This window comes from Danaus plexippus (genome assembly GCF_018135715.1).
Source record: "Danaus plexippus chromosome 16 unlocalized genomic scaffold, MEX_DaPlex mxdp_31, whole genome shotgun sequence".
NCBI classification, from domain to species: Eukaryota; Metazoa; Arthropoda; class Insecta; order Lepidoptera; family Nymphalidae; genus Danaus; species Danaus plexippus.
In genome coordinates this window covers 530,230-554,170 of record NW_026869852.1, presented here as the reverse complement: position 1 = coordinate 554,170, position 23,941 = coordinate 530,230, and the positions used below count along the sequence as shown (strand labels likewise).

The 23,941-nt window shown below is 30.6% G+C and overlaps 1 protein-coding gene across 5 annotated transcripts in view; it reads right to left on the bottom strand.

The window, feature by feature from the left end:
• The window catches only part of LOC116771672 (high affinity cAMP-specific and IBMX-insensitive 3',5'-cyclic phosphodiesterase 8), a 112,668-nt gene that overhangs the window by 58,991 nt on the left and 29,736 nt on the right, over positions 1-23,941 (bottom strand). For 3 of the 5 annotated variants that reach the window (XM_032663568.2, XM_032663569.2, XM_032663570.2), the window contains exon 2: positions 21,722-22,023. In XM_032663568.2, coding sequence (XP_032519459.1) covers positions 21,722-21,971 — 250 coding nt within the window. In that variant the 5' untranslated portion in view covers positions 21,972-22,023. Of the gene's footprint in view, positions 1-6,599; positions 7,246-21,721; positions 22,024-23,941 lie in introns of those variants that run through there. The other 2 variants (XM_032663572.2, XM_032663573.2) reach the window with 1 other exon arrangement.

The window sequence follows — 23,941 nt, the reverse complement described above, 5'->3', positions numbered from 1 at the left end:
CGCATTTTGTGTTAACAAAGCATCTGTACTTAGGTTATTAAATAGCTTTCTGTAATATTGCTTATGAGAACTAAGACAATATCAAGAATTCTTGTGTTCTCATAGAAGATTAGATATTAAGTTATTTTATATATTTTATTCTTTTAAATGGTAATATTTTTGTTATGTTTGAATATATATCGCATATATAAAGACCAAAATTAAAAAGGTATTACGATTAGGTAAGATATACCAGACATACGTTAAGTTAGAATTAGTTATAACTATTTCGATAACCAGTTTACGTTGATGTTCTCAAGTTACGATGAAGTGAGTGAAAAAAAATAGGAAATTATACTTAGTAAATGGCGTTGAGAAAAATTAAATTAAAACAGAAAAACAAAAAGGGTTCCTTTGAATGTATTCAATGGTCAAACCTCGTCTTTGTATATCTTTGGATTCAAGCCAGATTTAATCTGACATTCTGACGTGCACCAAGAAAATCTGTATTCCAAACTGTAGCATCGTTATTCTCATACATGTTACCGAATGTTTCGAACTGACTGAACAATACTTGTAATGTCACTTATACGTCTAGACACATAGTCGACTTACAATCGTAGATTATAAGGAAATCCATCCCTTTTTTATCTAATGGTAATAATGTAAACAAATTTCATTTGTTTTATTCAACACTTCTATTTGCCTCAATTTCACTTAAACAAAAAAGGATAATGACATTCTAATGCTGCTTTAGATGAGTTAGGTTTATTTTTCATGTCTAGTTTTCCAGCACAAAAAAGTGTTCAATGTTTGTCTGATATTGAAAGAGTATGGGAGTCTTTTGTTGGAAATAGCTAGTTAATTTAAATAGAACTTTTTGTTTAAATTTATAAAAATTTACGTTTCATATTATAAATGATATATATGATGTAAATTCAATCTTGATAGTATCTAAGAGGATGTCAATTCATTTTATTCAGCGAATGTGATATTTTGTCGAGATGCTTTTAAAAGTTCCGAGATACGTTTATTCGATTTGTGGATGCAATATTTATTTATTCTTACTTTCTCTGTTTTATATTTTTGAATTTTAGTTTTCTTACTTGAAGTTACTTTAGATCATTTATATAATGATGAATATTACAAATATTAAAACTTTTTCATTAGCATGCAAAATGCGGAGGAACGTGTTAAGGAATATAAAAAAAATTACGCATTTAACAACAATTAAATTTAAAATAAATTTCAAAATTTGTTATCCGAAACAAATATTTGAAACAACTGATCGAATTAATGTCGACTTGGCACGCCGAAGTTATCTGCAATCAAGCGAAGCATAACTTCTTACTTAATTGTTCCATATTCGTCTGTTTGAATTAATTAGCAGAAATAATTTCCTTCCAACTCCGTTAGCCAATAGTTCAGATAAACATATATTTTATTCGGAGACATAGTTTTATGATGAAACAAAATATATTTTTAATTCCAGCATCTATTGCTCTAAAAATCTACATCCTGTCACACGGTCTTTGTAAGATTTACAACTGAAGATGTTTCTACAGAAAACCTTGAAACTGTCGGTTTTTATGTATAAACGAGCTCATACCAAGGATAATGGTGGGACTTTAAAAAGAACACAAGGTTACAGGTGGTTATGACAGTCTGTTATATTATTAAGAAATGACGCTAGCAGCAAACGCGAATATAAACACGGCCGCAAATTAGACGGTCGTAAGAAAAATCTCATCACGACTGTGTTAGATCAGCGACAATATATAACATTTTGTATCATCACGCGTCACAGCACTTTGATGATGAATTCAACACATGCTTCCTACATCACATTACTTCGTAGTAATACGAAACGGAAGTCGGCTTTAGATTATTTTTACACTATTATTATTTGAAAGCATGAAGTATATAGTATATTCTTAATTATTATTATCCTTTAAATTAAATTTAAAACGTGTTACATTTCCTTAATATTTTTTTTTATATCATCATCACATTTTAGAATTTTTTGAAATTTGAAATTTAGTAAAAAAAATAATCATGGTGTATAAAGCGTCTCTGTGGTAGATTGAATATAAAATAAAAAAAATATAGATAATAACAGAAAAAAATCATTTAAATAATATATCTGAATTCTGATAGAAAAATCTATTTAAAATAAATTGAGAGCGTTTAAAGCTGTTCATAAATTAAATTTCAAACAGGAAATATAGACACAGTAACTTAAATGATGAAGCAATTGAAACAAAACATTCAGGAGGTTGCTGGTTCGAATCCCGCTCGTACCAATGAACTCTTCATTAGTTTATTGTCTGTTTGAATTTGAATTTAATTTATAAAAGTGATTATTCCTTATTAGAACATAAATTAAACATGTAGATAATCAATGATGACTTTAAATAAGAGTATTCTACATAATGAAAGCAAAACTATCAATATTGTCCTATACGTCTAATCACTTGGTTACCAAACTTCTTATTTGCTAACGACAAACATGTCCAACCTGAACACAACTCAATCACATCTAAATTTAAATTCCCTTAGAGTTAATGAGGTTTCCGTATTGTTGGTTTAGGGTTAAATCAATGACGTGGTTTGCTCAGGGATTATTGAAAATACATCAAGGCATATATTAACACCTCGGCTGACTTAATATTGTTTAGACGAAACAGCAACGTGTGGAATTCAAATTATATTTAAACAATTTTGTAGACAAAAATTTTAACCAGCAAATTAAGATGAAGAGATATAGATTTCAATTCATTTTAAAGAAAAGTTAAGATAGATTAAAAATCATTATCTTAATAATTTTTGAAAAATAAGCTCTGGTTATTTATAATTATATTTTTTACAACCTTAAAGATATTCCTTCTAGCATTTTTAAACTTCTTTCAAATAACATCGCTGAGATTTATCTTCATAAAATTTGATGTACATATATTTATTATATTTGAGGCAAAACAAAATAATGTTCTATTTTCATATAGAGTAGTGAAATTATATGTAAATGTAGTAGTATAAAATAATATATATATATATATATATATATATATATATAACACTATGATCTTTTTTAGGATAACTGTTGATTACATTACAGAAGACATGAAAATCAAAATATTATACATCTGTCTGTGAGTACATACTTTGTTGTTTGATAGGACGAATCATTTCGAGCTAGCACGTTGTTTTTAAGCAAATAATAAAAAATATATTGAAAAAAATAAATAACTTAAACGATTAATATCTTCGCGTGATAATTATATTTTTATCAAATGTACAACTAAAATCAAGATATAACTATTATCGTAATTATATAACTAATATATATATGTATGTCCTGGTTAAGTCGTCCGTCAATAAGGATGCACAGAATATGTTATCTTACTTCGCATGATTAGATTGTTCCGAGCATCAGATGTCCTGTAACGCAAGTCCCACATTACCCTAGAAGCCTTCATTATTATTGAATCTACTGATAGTTACAAGATATTGTATTTATTCTGTAAATGAAAAGGTGATTTCGTTATCTGGTGTTCGTTACTTAGTTTCGTAACGTTGTTAAGTTAACAAAAAAAAATATTTATATGGCTTATTACATAAAATTATTCGATGATTTTAGATATCAATAATATTCTAATGTGAGAGATCATGATTTTATATAGTTCAGGTAATGAGAATCAAATTTATTTATGTGAGTTTAAATTTATATTTATTATGTTAAACTATCGTATTTGTTCTTTTAGTTAAACAAGCAAGCCTTGGTGCGATGGTTTGGAGCTTCTTAGTCAAGCCTTTAACCTTGAAACAAATTCCAAGCCCCAGTAACAGTGAAATTAAGAGACTATATACGTATAATTATTATAATAAATAAGTTTTTATATAAACCAACTGAAAACACGTCTCAGCTTAACCACAACAATCTGTAATTAACGTAACATAATATCAAATTTAAATTAATATTAAAGCTAGATTTTCAAACCATTATTAATTTCAGTGTCACATAATATTACAGTATTAAATACATATACGGATCTCGTTAGCCTTATTAGTTCGAGATTTATATCGCGCAAGCGGTAATTGAACGGGGTAATCTAATGTTACAAGTATTCAAATTATAATAATATTATAAATTGTGAAACAACACAGACATACTTGAAGGATTTCTGTTATATATATTTTATTTATTTTAAGAATTATAGTAAAAAAGGCAGAACGTTTATTTGGCAATCGTTTAAAGACAAGACGTATTTAGACGCTAAAGGAATGCTTCGAAAATTAATTCAGTTTAACAAACAAAAAAAATTTGAAAAATGCTGAAGAAAAGCTAATTAAACGAGAATTGATTGAAGTTAGGCAACATGAACTTTATGTCAAGTAAAATTGCAATATAAAAGAAAAAGAAGTGAGGGTAAGTTAGTTCGTTGCGAACTCATAAAGAGTGTCAACAACGTTTCTATAGACAGCATTTTCTCATTCGTTTGTCTTTGACAAGTTAATATAAATATTAAATCAATATTTACTACAACAAGATTTATCCATATAATAATATTAAATACACAATAATTTTGTCTTCTTATGATTTACGTAGGCGGTCACATAATGGCGGCCTAACTATGAACTAATGAAGGAAGTGAAACGAAAACAATTTTTTTTTTTCAATATAATCATCACCTTGAAAACTAATTCACTTCTGACATCTTTATAAAAATAAGCATAATAGATATCCTCGAGCTGACTGAAGGCGGCCGCCTGCAACTCTTCACCGCTTGAAAATTTTTATCCTCTTAAGTCAGCTTTAAATTTGGAAATATATAATAGTCGGATCAGGCCATGTCTGGACTGCAAGATCAATGTTCCACTTCTGTGAACTCGCATTCACGAACGGCATCCTTCGAAATACCAGCCTGAACAGAGCCGTTGTCATGGCGCAACAGGACCTGCTTAGACAGCTTGCCTCTCTATTTTTTAATTTTTCTCTGGTAATTATATATTTAAGAACAATAATATTCTTTAAAATCCATGATCAAAATGCCTCGAAAATCCCTTTTCGCCCTTATAACGCCATTCCATTGACTCGAGCTGGATTAGTAGTTTATAATACAGGATCATTATTACATCACCAGCCGCTATCCGCTTGATCACAGTCTTTGAAACTCCAAAGCGCAGCCCACTCTTTCCTGTCTTGTACCGCTGAAAGAAGTTTCGGTAGCCATTTTGCACTCACTTTTTTCATGAGAAGATGTTAATAGATCGCACGATTAACGGTACTTTTAGAGAGTCCAAACCTAGCTTCAATTTATCTTATCTTCAAACAGCGGTCACTCAGAACCTCTTTTTCAATAAGAGCAATCGTTTCAGGAGTGAGCACTTCCACAAATCGACGGACAGGGCAAATGTCTTCGACGATTTCTCTTCTGAGGCGAAAATATTTCACGTAATTTTTTTTTTGCTATAGGAGGCGGCAGACTTCTTATAAACGCCACAAAATCGTTCTTTTATTTGGCAAGTGAGAAACCTTCTTTAAACAGAAATCTTAGGACACTTCGATACTAAGTTTTCGATATATTGAAAAAAATATACGTGAGTCTCGTTAATCAAATGCCTGCTAAGTTAAGACTAAGCATTTTATGTCCCTGAGTGTTTCTTACATCAAGTACAAGATAAATGTACTTTTCAATGCAATACAACATGCCGCGTAGGACTATACTAGGCCAGTTCATTGTGGGACCGAGTAGTAAATATTTTAAGAAATCGTATAAGAAGTACAGAAAAGATAAATACTTTTCCTGAATTAAATGAGCATGTGATAATTTTAATCCGCCTATAAGTCCTATAACACGGTTACTTTGAAGTACTCGAAACGGCTTGCCTAAATCATATACAAATAGAATAGGAAAATATTGTATTTATTATAGCTATATATAAAAATAAGAAATGCTATGTGATATTTTATTAAAATTATGTATTTGGTATCGAATGATTATAGAAATACAAAAAACATAGAATTTGATATATTACTATAAGTATCCGATAGTTGATATCAAAATTATTTATGAAACTGTACAAATTGTGAGTTCTGTACTACAAGTACGAGTTTGCATATTTTTTTTTAATTTATATACCTAAGATAACTTATGTGTGAGAAGATTTATGAATGGAAAACGGGAAACTATCTGTGTTTAGTTTATATGTAAACTCGTAGTACGGGTAGTGAACAGCGTGGGCTACCATCAAGCTGTTATCAGGATAAACTGCTTTATTGATTTTTAGCATAACTCATATCGCCTCACTGATAACCCACATGCGTATTTACAAGGTTATTTACGTGTTTACCTATAGTCCTTAACTTAAATAATAAAACAAATGCGTTTGTAACTAAAGTTACGTAATATTATAGCACTCCAGTTTTGATTTCTGTATATTTTAATATTTTTTATCGATAAATTTTGTTGCACCTCGTATTGGACATGCATGTATAAAACAGTATGTATAGATATATTCTGTACTTGTTATAAAAACATATTTAAAACCATTCTAATAAAAAAATCCATCAGATTAAATGAACTTTTCATAGTTAATTATAGAAGCTAATAAACAATTACCTTGAAATTCCTCCGCATCCATATCCATCATGACGTATTCATAATCTTTCAAAAACAACGCAGAATTTAATTCTCCTCACTGATACTACACACATTTTAATATGAAATTTAAATAAATTAAAATAATTATTGTAAAAACTCCTTTGAGACGTTTACGCGGCTAACTATTTCAACACAACTAAATCACTGGTGAAATAGTGACGTGCTAGTGTCGATAAAAGTTTATGTTTCAAAAATGGAACGCTCATGTTGTGTTGCAATGGTCTATTCATATTGGGTCTAGAATAACGCCGACTCGACCTGAGTCTTATCGTCGTCATATGATGCTTTGTAAACAACAGCGGTTTGCATTTATCATATTACAATCAGGTCATTAAAAACTTTTTTCGCACTGTCTCTTTTATATTTTTATTGTCACAGCAAAACAACGCTTGGAATATTTTTAATCTACATTTTATAAAATCGAATCACTTTTACAGAATCAATGTTTCGTTACTTCCAATTTATTTTTCAATTGGCTTTATACATTTTAATCTATGGATGAATGGATTTTTGAATGTCGAATTACAATTCCAATTATGAATTTAAATCGCGTTTATATTTTTTGTTTATATTACTGGGCGATCCGCCTGACAGCGTTCTGCGCCAAGGACTGGAGGTTGACTGATAAGCGCCAGCGCATATTACACGCACGCGGGATGTACATATGTATATGATGTGTTATTAAAGTATATTTATATTTTATTATACATTCCGACAATGAAACGTAATAACGACCGATAATTGGCCACGTTTTATTGCGAACGAGAAATATGTATTGTTATAAATTTTCTCAGTTTTTATTTATCTGTGGTATGCCATAAATTAATTGCAATGGTATCGAGAGAAAATGAGTACTGCAATACTCATGACATATTCTTTTTATTTAAAAGTATTGTTAATCTATCTAATAGTATTTTTAATCTATGTTCAAAAGCTTTCAATCTTTGTTTAGAGATGTTTTGTCCGAGGCTCAGACAGCTTTTATGATCGCTCACTGAATAACCGGGTCATCTAAGATATTTTTTTACTGTAAATGAAAATGCCTTTATGAGTCTGTGTGTGTGCCTTTGTTTGTGTGTGTTTATGTATTATTTGGAGTTAAAAGATCGCATATGGAAATAAAATGAGCAAAGTTGTGGGTAATGAATGCGAACAAAGGGAAATATTGTGATAAATGAATTTTAATACAAAAAATTTGAACAATAAATAAAGCAAGCTTTATTTATAACCTATGATTTTCTATAAAACACGATCTCTGAGTTCACAGAACAATAAAATGCACATGACAATTTGCAAATGTAAATATAAGTTAAGTAGATTTTATATAAATAAATAAAATTCATTTATATTTTATAATTTTTATGTTAGTGTCACAGTGTAACGGACTTTGTTACAATAAATTTGGGTATATCTAAGTAGTGATGTTTGTCAAATAGATAATAATAATGTATCGGCATTAGTATGTTTAAGATAATATCTATTTCAGAATAAATATAATAATTTTATGAATATTAGAAACACAATGGCGATAAAAAAAATATCGTGATTTTTTTTTCTATAGTACCTACATTTTATAGAATCGATATCAGAGTAATGTAGGGCATGTTTAATTAATTTAATAATTCTATCAACCGAACACTTTGAGGTTATTTTTCATAAATGACCCAGTTTATGTAGATTATGTAAATAAAACCTAGAATTACATTTTTAAAGCCGGCTGATAATAATGAATAGGACGATAAAGTCAATGTCTCTATGTTAACATAAAAGTAATGTTCATGGAGAATAAATATGGCTACACAATCGCGGTAAACGGTAAAAGTTTTTTTTTTAATTTAATTATTTTATTGAAATTCAGCTGTCATATAAAATATAAAAATGTAACAATACATTACTTATTGTCAGATAAAAATTATTAATGTTCTGCCAATGTGTTAAGACGTAACAGTTGTGGACTTCTGCTTGGAATTCATTAGTGGAAATAAAAAATTAATACACTTGTAGTTTTCTTAGAAATTTTAAATAAGAAACTACACTATACATACTTAAATAGTTCTAAATATCTTTTTATTTTCAATTCATAATAAAGTTATGAACAGCGATTCTTGACTGCAAAGGAAATCGAATATATTTTTTCAAGTTATAAAATGAAACAAGCATTATACACATTAGAGTAACTTTTAACTGTATTATTGTTAGCGCTTATTGTAGCCAATATTATTTTATATCATATCATTTGATTTCAACCAGCTTCGTATATAAACATATTAGCTATAAACAGAAAAGATTTTTTTATCCCGTCATAAAAATCTCTGCAAACTTTAAATCAAAATTCAGCAAGTTTATACTTGGGATTTTCGACTGTTTTCACAAACGACAGATGACATGAAAATGGCAAGAATCGAAAGGTTTTAGAAACATGACGAAAACAGCTTCCTTTTTACACTATTTTTCTTGTTATAACTATAAAATTACAATAAAAATTCATTATAATTTAGTACTATCGGAAAAAGGTTCATGTTTTTTTTTACTTTATATTATCTATATAAATTAAGACATGTGATGTGTCAACGTAATACTATAAAATTTTGGTAAATTATATACTCACGACTGGCCAATGATTCAAGTTTCTGTCTTAATAACGATGAAAAAAAAATTAGTTGTATCTAAAATGTTCAAGATCGTATTACAATTATTTAAACGGTAAAATTTACATAGAATAGCGTAAAATGATAAGAATTTATTTGTTTTATATAAATCTAGTGTCTACTCTGAGCACGACCTTGAGAATCGAAAAGAAAGTATACATGGAAATCAGATTGTACAGATATATTTAATTATAAAACAACCCAAAAATAAAAATAAATTTCTAATGAAATATTTGTATTTTAATAAAAAAAAAATATAAGATAATTTATAAGAAATAGTAAAACTTGAACGATATAACAGTGATTGAAGGACTAGACGAAATAAGAAAAATTTGACCCACTTACCTGAGACTGAGTGTAGAAGAGGCATATTTAAAATAGTTGTATGTGCGTCACTGATAAAGATAATGGCGTGATAACGGCGTACGATATGGTCGCCATGTTAACAAATGTCACAAAAATAAGGAATTATGTAAACTTACGTAATATAATAATATGCTAAGAAGCATTCATTGAATAACATGTCATGAGACCAATGATGCGGAAATCATGTAACGTATTAACAACGACAGCTGTGAAAATATCAATTCACGATCGGTGTAAATGTTAAACGCGGATACAGATGAGTGAGGTGACTTACAACGGCTGAGATTTTGAATGAAAAATAAATTATAAAAAACTTTATTTAAATGAAACTAGTATTATTCGGATTTACTACGCGGATTTTTCTGTTTGCGATTTCCAGTCCGTACTGGTTCACATAATGAGATCTAAGATTTTCGCGAGTATTCATTTAAATGAATACTCGCGAAAAACTTTATTACCCGTTAAAATCAGACTACAAACACACGATAAAAACTGAATATTTTATTCAAAATATTTCGTGTTTTTAAAAAAATTATAATTCAGTTTGTTGGATAGACTTAGAGAACGCGTTCGGGTCGATACAACACGAATTGATGCTATTCGCGCTAAGATGGTACAACTTTCCGCCCCTAGTTACCGATATGATCGCGTCGTACTACTCAAAATTAAAGTTTTCTATAACAACTAAAGAAGGCCATTCAAAAACTTTTAGTTACAATGTAGGACTATTTCAAGGTTGCTGTTTGTCTCCAATTGTATTTAATATTGTAATTAACATCTTAGTAGATAAATTAACCAGCAACGAGAAAAAATGGGGGTATCGGTTCAAGTTTAATAATAAATACACGGAATCCATTTTAGCCTTCGCTGACGATCTCGCAATACTGACACGTAACCCCAAACACTGTCAAGTACTATTAGATGAAGTGGATAGATTCTGTGAGTGGACCGATGGATTGAGGACAAAACCAAGTAAATGCCACTGTCTGTGTCTCGGTAGGCGGAGTACAAGATACACCTCATACGATCCGGGATTATCGTTAGGCGGTCAATGCATTTCTACGGTTACAGAAAATGCACCATTTAAATTTCTCGGTCGGAAGATTGATAATATAGGTCGTACTCCATCTTTAGAAGGTATAGTAGATAGCTTTTTAAACGATCTCAACAAGGTAGATAGCCAACAGATCAGTAACGTTAAAAAAGCTTGGATCTACGATAATTATCTGACTTCACGTTTAAATTGGCCTTTCCTCGTTTATGATTTCAATAAAACCCTTTTGTCAAAGTTAGATGCAGGCGTCATAAAGATGTTGAAGTTGTGGCTCGGGCTCGCGCTAACGGCTGATTCATCGGCTTTATTTAGGGATCGCAATAGTTTTGGGATGAGTCTAAAAAGGCCATCGGAGCTCTACAAACACCTAAGAGTTTCCAAGAGATATATCCTGGGGAAATCCCAGGATGACGTCGTTACATCGCTCCCAAAAGACAAAGATGCCCCAGAGCTAGAGTCAAGGCTTCAATTCCACAAGCAGTTTATGATAGGAGCGCAAAGTAACAGAGTAGGGTTAGGATCAAGTAGGAAGGTCCAAGATACGGATATATTGAAGTCTTTTATTCGGCAAGACGAGAATGATAAATATAAGATCCATGCAATAAGTTTAGAAATGCAGAACGAGTGGTTAGACATAGGAGATTTTTGCATCCCATTAGCACTAAAATGGCGCACCTTAATCCATGATTGGTCGCCAGCATTGCTAAAATTCTATCTCAATGCGTTCCAGATGACTCTCCCAGATCAAAGTAATTTAGTAAGATGGGGTAAAGGTACCGAAAAGACTTGCTATATCTGTGGGAAGGCAGTTGGAACTGCTAGGCACTTGTTGGTGGGATGTAAGGTACTCCTCGATAGCGGTCAATACTCGCGTCGTCACGATAGGGTTCTAGAAATCATACGTGAAGCGGTTAGTCTTTCGGTAGCCAGAGCGCAAAAGGAAATAACCACAAACGAGCGATCAGTAGGTTTTGTGAGAGAGGGCACTAGGGCTATAAAAACAAATGTCAAGCCTTACTCCATCCTTAAAGCGGCTACTGATTGGACTATAATGATGGATACGTATGAAAAACAATACAAAATCCCCGAGGATATTTGTGCGTCGGCCTCCAGACCAGACATATTTATGTATTCGCGAATCTTAAAGCGCGTTGTGATGATAGAGCTTACGGTTCCTTGGGAAACCAACATCCCCAAAGACCATACCATCAAGGTCAACAAATATTACGAGCTCACAAACGAACTCACTCGAAATAGGTTCGTCGTGGATTTATACGCGGTAGAAGTGGGAGCGAGAGGTATAACGGCTAAATCTCTCTACAACCTGCTAAAAGACTTGGGCCTGTCCAGAACTCACATCAACTCGTTCTTGGAACGTACTTCGAAGGCAGCCCTAGTAGGTTCTTTTCAAATATGGTTAGGTAGGGAGAGGAGCTTGGACAGTGGAGGTGAGCGTTTAACGCGCGTTAGTTAGGGGCCCCTTAAACCTACACCTGGGTCGCAAGTCCCAGGCACTGTTGAAGCTCCACTCCCTGCAACGCAATGGACCCGGCACCCGCACGGTGAATCCATTGAATGCTAAGAGGTTTCGTCTCGTCTCATATTGTACTAAGATATTGATTTCATGAAATCTATAACTAGCATTGGTTGTTACTATCTGTATCGTAAAGCGAAATTATAATAGCGCGTAGTTAGGTTACGACATATGAATTCTGTTACACATTTGTGACATTCTGGGACGAGAGTGACGTCACCCAGATTAGGTATAATCTCGCCTTAAAGAGTCAACATTGCTCCTCAATCACTATAAAGTTTAACCACGGATAGGCAAGAGGATCATTATAAATATACATTACGCGTATTCTTATTTCTAAAACCTTGCACTGGTATTTATTGAGATAAAAAAATTGAACGATTCAACATGTCCCATATGTTCCCAAAATTAGCGAAAGAATCGAGTGATAAAAGCAGTCCAAAAATAATTTTGATTTAAGATTAATGGAAAATAATTAAAACACTATATTATAAGAATGTATTTTTTTGTTATCAAATCAATACTACGGACAATATAGTTATAATAAATGTGAAAACAATGTATAAAAAATCTTCTCCAAGCTGATATTTTTTTCGACCCAATACGACTGAGTTAAATCGCTTGTCTTTTAGAACCAAAAATCGATAGACATATATCAATGTAATATTTGTTTGTAGAGGGAATGATGAATCTGAAGGATTTCCGATAAATCACTGAGGGTTCTGCGTTTTCCTGAAAATTTGATTTTGAGGTCACGGATATATGATAACAATAAATTTTAAGGAAAACTGTGAGAAATGCTACGGAAAAAATTGTTCCAAATAATTATTGTATTATAAATTATTATATAATAATATAATATATAATATTTTATAAAATATGACGGTTTCCTTTAATTATATTTTAAATATATTTAATGTTATATTTTGAAACATAGAGTTAATGTATCGATTAGTCAGATCATAATAAATAAGGGTTGTCTAAGTTTAAATACGGAGCGTCAATAGTTTTCATTGATAAATCTTAACGATTAGTTTTAACGTATGTTATTGAATAATAAACGAGCGACGCTTCGTATGTAGTGTGACGATTCAAACTTAGAATAAGCATGTTAATTAGTAGAAGTCACTGATGGATATTTAACTTCAAATATCGTAAGGCCATATTTTCCGTCATTTATATACATATGTCAGCTCCCAGTAAACTTTCCCGTTTAGTTTCACTTAAAAACTTTTAACAGCTAGCTCAATAATCATACGTATGTCTTAATTTGTGTTTAACTAATGTATCTTTATATGATTATAATTTTCCATATTCTTTCTTAGTGTGACCTTAAACCTCTTCGATTTTTGCAGTTCGCTAGTTCCTCTGCATCAATTAATGTTACATCACATGATAGTTCAATTATATAACAAAACTTTGATATTTCTAGCAATCAACCACTGCTTCGTTACAAAATATTATTATTCTATTATTCATATACACATTTATTCATTTCAATGTGACTTTTTTTTACACTTATTACTAGTACAGATTGTTTGCTGTGAACCTTAAAATTGTATTAAAGAAGTTTACTGTAATTAATTATAACTTTCTGCTTTTATTCTTATATTAAATACGTCCAGATGTTTTTGTAATTTAACAATGAAAAACAATCGACTGATTATGAAAAATTAAAACATAATGAATTCGTTTCATGTACTTTGATATTTGACTCATAATGTATTTTTAATGTTGCTAGTAAGATTATTGTCTTATTCAGATTAATTCAACAGTGTGGTAGAGTATTTTATAAAGAGGCTATTTAAAATAAAATGAAACAGCATTTAGTGTAATATGCGGAACGTTCTCAAGTGGTCGTTTATAAGGTAGAGTCGTCTTATGTGAAGTAGGTCGTACGCAAACCGTTCAGGTGTGAAGAGCGCGGAAGCATGTGAAGGAAACAAACACTGATATTTAAATTAGCGTTCATTTGTTATTACCAGAGAACCGGTTTACAGTTTGAAGATGTTATTCAATGTTGTATTGAAATGTTATTCCACAGAGAATCGTCCAAACGTACTGTGATTGAACGATCCAAAATTAGACATTCTTTGTAGCGAATTTAAAATAACTCTGATTTGATTTGATATTATAATATAACTATGGTTAAAAATATTATTAATAAATAATACACAGAACAAGTTTAAACAAGAAGTTACCAAGACTTTATAAGTAATCATCGTAAATGATAAGTAGTGAAGATGCAATTCGTTTTGCTTCCCTATTACATGATAATGTTTTATGGCATGATAACAACAGCGGTAGTTGGAGACTATTTGTTTTGTTGGCACTTATCACAGAAATCACATAAATAATGTACGGATAAAAGAAATATTTAAACATAGATAAAGGAATTGATAATTTTAAAGTAGCTTCCATTTGGACACAGTAATCACTAGCTTGGTGTACCTGAACTTGAAAAAACGATAAATTTAAAGTATGCATATAATGTTTTATTTCAGGTTAAACTAAGAAAAAACCCTCACTTTATTTATTATTATAAAATTATCATACACCTAAGACTCTGTTCTGACAATGTTATTTACATTAGAAGTATAAAAAAGTGCTATAAAAGAAAACGAACGTTTTAATATGCTTGAATAAATATAAAATTGGCGTTTCTTAATATTGTTACAAATTCTTGTATAGGGTCGTTTAATAAAACTGCAGTCAAACTTTTCGTGTTTAATTACGGAGGAGACGTTCTTTATTCTTAAAAATACTATTACAACGTCTCCGGACAGGGGTCAATGGAAAGAAAACGGAAATAATTTGCTCTTCAAAAAGCAATGTGATCAGAGCCGTAAAGTTCAAATAATTTATTCAGATGCTTCGTATAACAACTTAAATTTCTGTATTCGAAATAAAAAATGCAATAAAAACTTCCTTCTTAAACGTTTTAAGCTTCCATCTCGCGACTTCTTCTTGTTATTTTTTTTTACATTAATAGCCTTCATTTAGTTAACAGTAAACGTAAATGATAAACATGGATCAAATATAAAATGTATTTCATTAAAATTAAGTATAATGTTTTATGTTATTCAGCTATCAACAGATGTAACTAATTATTAAAGTTTCAGAAAAATACAATGAAATTTTTATTTGAACATTTATTTAACAATATGTAGTCATCCTTGCCATAAATAAAATTTGGACGCTGAATATTAAATGTGATAATATTTCCAAACGAATTTATGTTAATTTGTGCTGGCGTTAATATGCCCTTGTCGCCGTTACGTGTCACCATGTTTGATAGGAGAAGAGCAAAATAATTATTTTAATTGCCTAATGAAATTATTCCAGCCGGACTATATATATATATATATAGTACCTTACATATAATTAACACATGTGACACATGTTATGTCTGAATAAATAGAAATTATATGTTTATATTGTTTTCCCTCTCAAATCTAATTCGTGTAAGCAACAGACTTCAACATTTCTAAGTATATAATCTTTTAAGTAAGTTGTCACATTTAACCTTCACAGTTCTACTTCGAATAAGGTTGTATATATGTACATATAGATACAATACATGATGTATAGGAACAAGAGTTATGGAGAAATGTATGCCGGCCTAAGAAATGGAACATCATTATATTTTAATATAATTTACGGGTTATTACGGGTATTCTATAACAGAGGTAATAAAGACGGACGTATTTAGTAAATATAGCAAAATTTAATAATGATTTTAATTATTATAACAAGCGAGTCACTTCGAAATTCTAATGCAAGTTCCTGAAGATAGTGAACAAATATAAATGTTTAAAATATTAAAAATTTAATGTAGAGTAAAATCATATTAATCAATGATGAAAATCTCACGAGAAGACAATGTCATGTTGCAATTTCACTAAAATATATTTTTAAATTATAAATAAGACATTATAAAGAAAGATGTTAAGTTGCTAAATATTTTTAACAGTTTTGAAAAAAAAAATTAACTTTACACAAACAAGTTCACTAGTTTCGGATCAGAGTCTTAACCTTTTACTCTGTGAGGGTCAGATTTTAATTTTATAAAGACAAGGTATTTAAAACTTTATTATATCTCCTCTTAACGCATACACCCTTCTAATCGTTTAAAACCTACTACTCTTATTGGACTTTGATAAACAATGTTAACGGCGAATTAATGCTCGTTTTTTGATATATATTATTTGTATGTACAAGAAAATATGCTTCACTGAATATTAAGAATGTCACTGTTCTTACTTAAAATCTCTCTACCTTCTAGAGACCTCACAAGGTCTAAGAAAAAAAAACTTATAATATAGCTTATATATATATATATATATATATATATATATAAATATATATATATATATATATATATATAGATGAAAATTAATGAGTTATAAATATATATATAAATATAATATATAAATATATATATATATATATATATATAGATGAAAATTAATGAGTTCCTTATTGTTACATTTACCTTCCGTCCATTCGATGAATTTGAAATTAAAATTTCTTAATAAGTTTGACTCACGCTATACATAAGTAGTTGCTGTCTGTTGCTATCTACAACGTAGATAGAATGCTTATATTGTATCGACCTCGTTCCCGCAGGAGCCTGAATACACAACTTTAAAGGTAGCCCACATACAGATGGTTATTCCACTTCTTGCACTCGTATCAAAGAGTTGCGGTCTGTGGGACGATATCATACTTTTCTGATGATATCTAAGAATATAGATAGATTTATGAAAATTATAAACAATTGGTATTCCTAGAACTGCAAAAAGCGAAGTAGTAAGTAAAGTATTTCATGTGACACGATCATGTGCTTTTTAGAGTAAAAGCAACAGGAATTGTACCTGACTATTAACTAATCCCAGTAAGTACAAATAATTTGACTCGTAATCTCTTAATGAATAGAATACAAACTTTTATTATTAGCGAAACAAGTCAAGGCTCAGGTGACGCGACTTTCATAGAACCTTCACGAGAAGTTTATATTTATCGTGAAACTTCAAGCTCGACACTACCGAGAGCGAAGAGAATAGAGCCTTCATCTTGATTTATGTCTCACAACGTCATACAAATGTTTTGACAGATTAAATGGATCTCTGTTCGTATTAAAAATTATATTATTTGCTTCAAACATTCCAAATTCGTTTTATACTTAATTGAAAGTTAGTTTTCGACTTATTCCTCATTAGTTTGATGTATATAAGTGAGATCTGTCTGACGTAAAACCGCAAAAAATAAATGTATCGTAACTGCAATTTTGCGTTTTAATTTTAAAAGGGTATAATGTGCAAAATAATATTTAATACTAATTATGATTTACAATAGCCATAACATAACAGACTATAAGCCGTACAGTATTTCAAATTGAACGTCTAAAACATTCAATTTGAAATTTCCAGATAATTTCAGATTTATTTCATTTAAATTCAATAAACAGGTACATTCTGTTTCAGTGCAGACGACTTTACTTTGATTTATTTTGTAATTTAACATTTTCATGAATCATTTCCTATAGAAATATGCTTTCGAAAATAATCCTCTTATAGTAGGTTAATATAAAATATAATAAATTGTTTATATGTTATCGTATATTATACAATTAGATTGACTAAAATATATTTGAATATAAAAATAAAAATTATTATTTATTCAATACTATAAACAAAATTTTCGTTGTCAGAACTCGCTAACACTCGTGACATACTGAAAGTGACATAATACGTAAGTTGTAATATGGAGTTTTATAAAATTTTAAAAGTTTAAAAAAAATTATATATTATGTTCTGATCTTAATTTTGTGGTCTATACTCTGTACAGCCAATAAGAGATATATAATAATCTATATATAATATAATCTTTACTATTATCGCACATCCTTAGGGGATAATAATTCCCGAATAAGGAAGTATATATATACATGTTCTTAACATATGCATGTCCTAAACGATATAAATGAAACTAATATTTTTCGGATATACTACGCGTGCTTTATTTTTTGTTAAAACTACATACTTTCGGTTACTTTTCAGCAACCGTGAACACGGGCAGACGAGATCAACATCTCGTAGTATATCCGAAAAGTATTAGTTTCATTTAAATGAATAAAACTCGCGAAAGTCTCAGATCTCATTATATAAACGATACAAGTATTATAAACTTGAAATCATAAAATGTGGGCGGAAAATCGTTTTATCGATCGCCCATAACAAAATTAAATATATTTATAGAAAAAAATATATGGAGCTAGTTTGAAACTAATTCGTTTAAGTTTCTTTTAAGGCACCTGAAATATGGATCAAAAATCAGTTATCCATCCCGGCACACGGGTCTGATGACGGTACTTATACCTCTAACGACTCTTAAATCTCTTTGACCTTTGTAAGTTTCCAACATAACTCGTCCACGTAAAATAGTTTTTTTTTTGTTTTTGGTTATAAGAAATATAAATTAAAATGTATTTTTTTTTCTCACATAGATTCATAATATTTGAGAGCTATTTTCAAACAATGGCTATTCTTTTAGCGTGTTGCTCTGTTGTGAATTTCTGCGTGTACTGTGTATTCATCGTATCTTTTGAATAAGAATAAAAAATAAGCTGTAGCTCTTTTGTGAGAGAAATGTTTTAGTACCTAGCTGCTGTTGTATGGTACTGTTGTCTTGTTTTTTGTTTTTAGTTTTAAGTGTGTTGGGAGTTTATTTTATTATATTAACTTTAACAGTCCTTAAAAACATTAGATAACTCAAAGGTTTTACATTAATACAATTCCTAATTGAAAAATTATTCACATTACTACTTTAACGAAGTAAAAATATAACATTTAAATGAAACTAATGTTATGCGGATAAACTACGCGTGTTTTGTTTTTCTAAAAAACTACATACTCCCGACGTTTCGGTTACTTTTCGGCGACCGTGATCACGGCCAGGCGAGAGTCTTAGATCTCATAATATAACATTTAATAAAATTTGAATACAAAAAAGATCTCTTATGTTATATACTTTTCGGTTTCGTTTTTAAAAGTTTTTTTTTTTTTTTTGTTAAAATAATTCGTGAACAAAGATAATTCTTCCGTTTAAATTTAATGTTTATTTTAATCAGGCGTGTCTGTAATTCGAAACATCTAAGCATTCTAATTTCGGTTGTAACGAATTTTCACAGGAACCTTACCCTACCCCGCCTTTCAGCCTCTCAAGGGCGAAATAACTTAAAGGCCTTACGTTTAATCGACATAATAACGTATGATAATAATAACAAGATTTCTCGCCATTTATGCAGTAAATTTATACATTAAAATGATTGTTTTCTTATAATATTTTAAGCAATAGTTAAATAAAACTAGAACTATTTAACTGTAGTTTTAATTAAACCGTTCTCTGATTAAAAAATGTCAACTTACATGGAACAGTGAAATTCAGTTAATGGACTTCTACTAAGTAATTTGTGTGACGCCACTCGAACGGTGTTAACCTCCTCGTACGTCCATTATTATTGAGCCTGTCTTAAAAATGATTTTTGTCCTGAGAATAGTGATTCTGGTGAGTCTTAATAGCTTTAAATTAAGAGAAAAACCTATTAATATTCTAGTTTTACATAGTATACAGGTACGAAATATAAGCGGGAACAATTTTTATCTACTTTATATTAAAGGCGGTACATTATTTAGTCTATATTTTGTATAATTAATCGAAAAATATGAACTTTGCAGTAGTTTTACAACACCAGAGAAACTGTGTATTAAACCCTTCATTACTTTAAATTTGCATTATTCATTCGTTTGAACAGTAATGAAAATATATAAAATCTTTCAACGCTAAACATTTTCATAGCTATGTAGCTATTTTCAGATCTACCTAGTAGTGCAAGTTACCTGTAATGATTTGGATCAGAAAAATTCTAGGCTGCAGAAGAATGGTACGAAAACCAAAGCATTGTACATAAACAACTGGAAACAATACAAATTACCCGAACCAATTGACGAGAAAATTTTAAAGAAAATATTATACAAAATATCATTATTTAGATCTCTTAAATATTGCCCGTTCGAGGGTGATGACGCGTGTCTCAAGAAAGGCGTGAATGCTGTTGTTAACAAAATTATAAAGCAAATTGTTGAAGAACAGGATCATGAACCTCTGAGAGTGAGGTATCAATATATATTAGCGCTGTAAAGCTACGTTTATATGAGATGGCGAGTAGAGAGGGAAAGAATGTTCTGAATGATTGCGACAGTCTATGAACTATTAAGATATTCATTATTACTTCATGTAAATATAATAACTATGAAACCGGGTTGGATATTAAACATAAATTTAGATAATACTGAGAATATTATACAAATATTTTGAAAATTTCAATATTTTAAACAACAATAAGAAAATGTTTATCTAATGCAAATTGTAATTAAAGTTAAAGACGCTCTTTCAACGTGGTATGACTTTGCTGACTGCTCAGACTTAATGGAAACGTATCTTTAATAAAGACAGAAAGGTTTAAAACCGATTAAACGGCTTTTATCTGTTTTACTTTATAATTGTTTTAAAAGTCTAATACGTACTTTGGAACTCTTTCTAAAGTACGTATCTAGGATATGTACTTTAGAAAGAGATAGTTAGGTTTAGTTGAGTTTAGGTTCGTAACTCTCTATATTCATTGCCTTGACTAGTATCAAACATCGAATCCTGATACGTCCCACTCTCTTCTCCAATTAGGATATTGAGTCCTACTTGAGTCATTGATAAATCTTTTTGTATATGTTAAAATGAAATAATCAACATTTTAACTTCGAAATTTATAATCTTAATAGAATATTATCCAATAATATAATATTATTTTAACTATATTAAAATGGATAAATAATAGCACACATATAGTAATATCACCAAGTCAAAAAAAAAAATTGTTTCGTGTTTATTACAGACAAACTAAATATTGCAAGTTATATTGAACACTGAACCAAATCAATTCTGAACCAATTCGTTTCAAGGCGTGTCAATTTAATTACTACACATCAGCATGAATCAAAAATTGATGTGAAATCATGATCGAGATAAAACAAAAAAATTAAAAAACTTATCAGTTAAATGCATTTCGGATGGTTTTGCGTCAAAGTCGCGTAGCGGAACAAATTCGTTTTAGCAGAAACTTGATAACATTCGCTTAATAAATGACGGTAACCAGAATATAAATGTTAAATATTAATTTAGGAATATGTTACTAACGTCTGATTTATTAAATGAAATAAATTTCAAAATTTAATTTAGTTCTTGCTGCCGTATTAAAAATGTATTTTTATAGATTTTACAATTTTTTTAAGTATATATGAAGACTGGTTTCTTCGTTTCAAAACCTAAGTAAAATAAGTAAAAATAAATAATTATACATAATTAAATTTAAATAAATAATTTAGTGTTAAAATCTATGACATCGAATATTATGTAGACTCACCAGATATTCTCTTAATATGAAGTTGTGTGGCAAAATTGTTGCCCATTTGGGAGACATAGCTGTCTTTTTTGCTTGAAAGTTGTATGCTGAACCCGTCCGACTCGAGGGAGGCGCGTGGAGCTCGAGCAGCTTGGACAGCTTTGTTCTGGCAGACGGGCGTGGGGGCTACCTTTGCCAGGGCAGCTTCCTGGGAGCCGGTGCTGTCCCGCCTGTTCTTGTGATCCAGTAACATGCTCGGCGTGCAACCCATGTTGACACTACACTTTGGCACTAACACTGATGCATTGATGGGTCATGCTGAACTGCAACAAAAAATAAGTAGGGACTTAATCTTTTGACGTGTCATGAAAATATCTTAAATGAAACTAATATTTTAGGATAACTGCGTGTTATTCTTCTCCCGACGTTTCGGTTACTTTGCCGTAAACGTGATCACGGGTAGATGAGATGTGAATGTCACATTGGTGACTTTTTCTTGGACCTCCGAAAATATTAGTAACATTTAAACGAACACTCGCGAAAGTCTTAGATCTCACTAGGAAAATATCTTGCTTTACTTCTTATTGAGGTTGTGTATTGCAAAATCGTAGATAGATTATTATTTTTAAAAAATGTACCACAAAGTGAATATTTATGTAAATTTATATTTTATAACATAGAGATATTTGGTAAAACATAATAAATATTATTTGGAAGCAAACTGTGTGAATAATTTGATTGAAATAAATAGAGGCGAGGTCACCAGTAGACGCCGCGATTAAAGAAACGTCACCTCTGGAAGTGACAGACATAGTCCGCACATTAAACGTAAAAAAAGCATAGGGTGTGATCAGATCACAAACAAGACCCTTTCCGGCATGAATCATACACCCATTGGTCCTCATCATCAACTCTCTACTGAACGGATACGTATTTACCGATCAATGGAAAGAGGCCGTAGTAGTAGGTCTGTAGTAATAGTAAAAGGTTCGAAACTGGGAAAACAGAACTCTACTGAGCAGCGACCAGACGATTGGTTTGTTCAATACTCTCGGAAACATCTACGAAAATATCGTTTGGAAACGACTTACTCAAGAAGTGGAGAACCCGGTGCACCGACTCACGGAACACATCAGCAAGGGTCTTCAAAGAAAATTCCCACATGAGATTGGTGCAATTTTTTCGATGTGGTGAAACCTTTCGACAAAGTTCGGCAGAACGGCTTGATTAACAAGCTGTTAGAATTAGAAGTGTAAGACAGGTATTCCGCTATTGATTGGAGGGCACACTTACCTCTTCCGGCTTAATAAACGCAGGAGTTCCTTAGGGTTCTCTCCTCTCGCCACTTCTATACTCGTTATACACAAGCGATATCCCGGTACCAAAAAGACCAATACACAGCCCTTTTCGCGGATGACACCGCATTACATGCAGGTCCTTGACAATATCGTTTCTCGCCTCCAAAAAGCGGGCAACAGCTTAGGGAAATGGTTTCGCCGATGAAGAATAAAGATCAACCCCGAGAAAATAGTCATGCTATTTAAAAACCAAGGTTTGGACACTTCCCCAACAAATATGTGTGAGTATAAATAAAGTATATAATAAAAAAAATCAGAGTCATTTTCGTACGACATATACTTATAAGACATATTGATTTAATGACAGTACCCTGATTTGTTTTATTAGGACTACGTTTTTGAAGACAAACATCGCTTCGATATAATTTAATATATAGATAGCCACATTTAAGTGCCGACGTAGAGGTTTATATATTTTAGGTCTAGACCAATCTTAATTGAGTCAGCCAACACGGAGTTTGTAACTTGGTTAGTAACAAACGTTAAGTGAAATACTACTGCAAAGTTATAATAATTTGCCCGTGGCATTTGTTATAGAGGAATAAAATAATTAGCACTATAATAAAATAACTATTTCATACAATGATTGCAATATATTTGTAACAAAACTGAACTTTATAACAGCGCAATGTACTTAAGTTATATAAATGACATAAACTCGTAATGTCTTCTGCAAGCTAAGTTAAATTAGTTCGGTCGCACGAGTAACTCGCTCAAATAACTCATATACCGCTACAAACAGAACAAGACGCTCATACAACTTTGATATCTATAATCAAAATAAAATTAAAAATATATGAACATTTTTTTTATTAAAACTATTATTTCATATTAAAAGTTTTTATACTTAATTTTAAATATTGTCTCCTATCTTTTGTGAAGA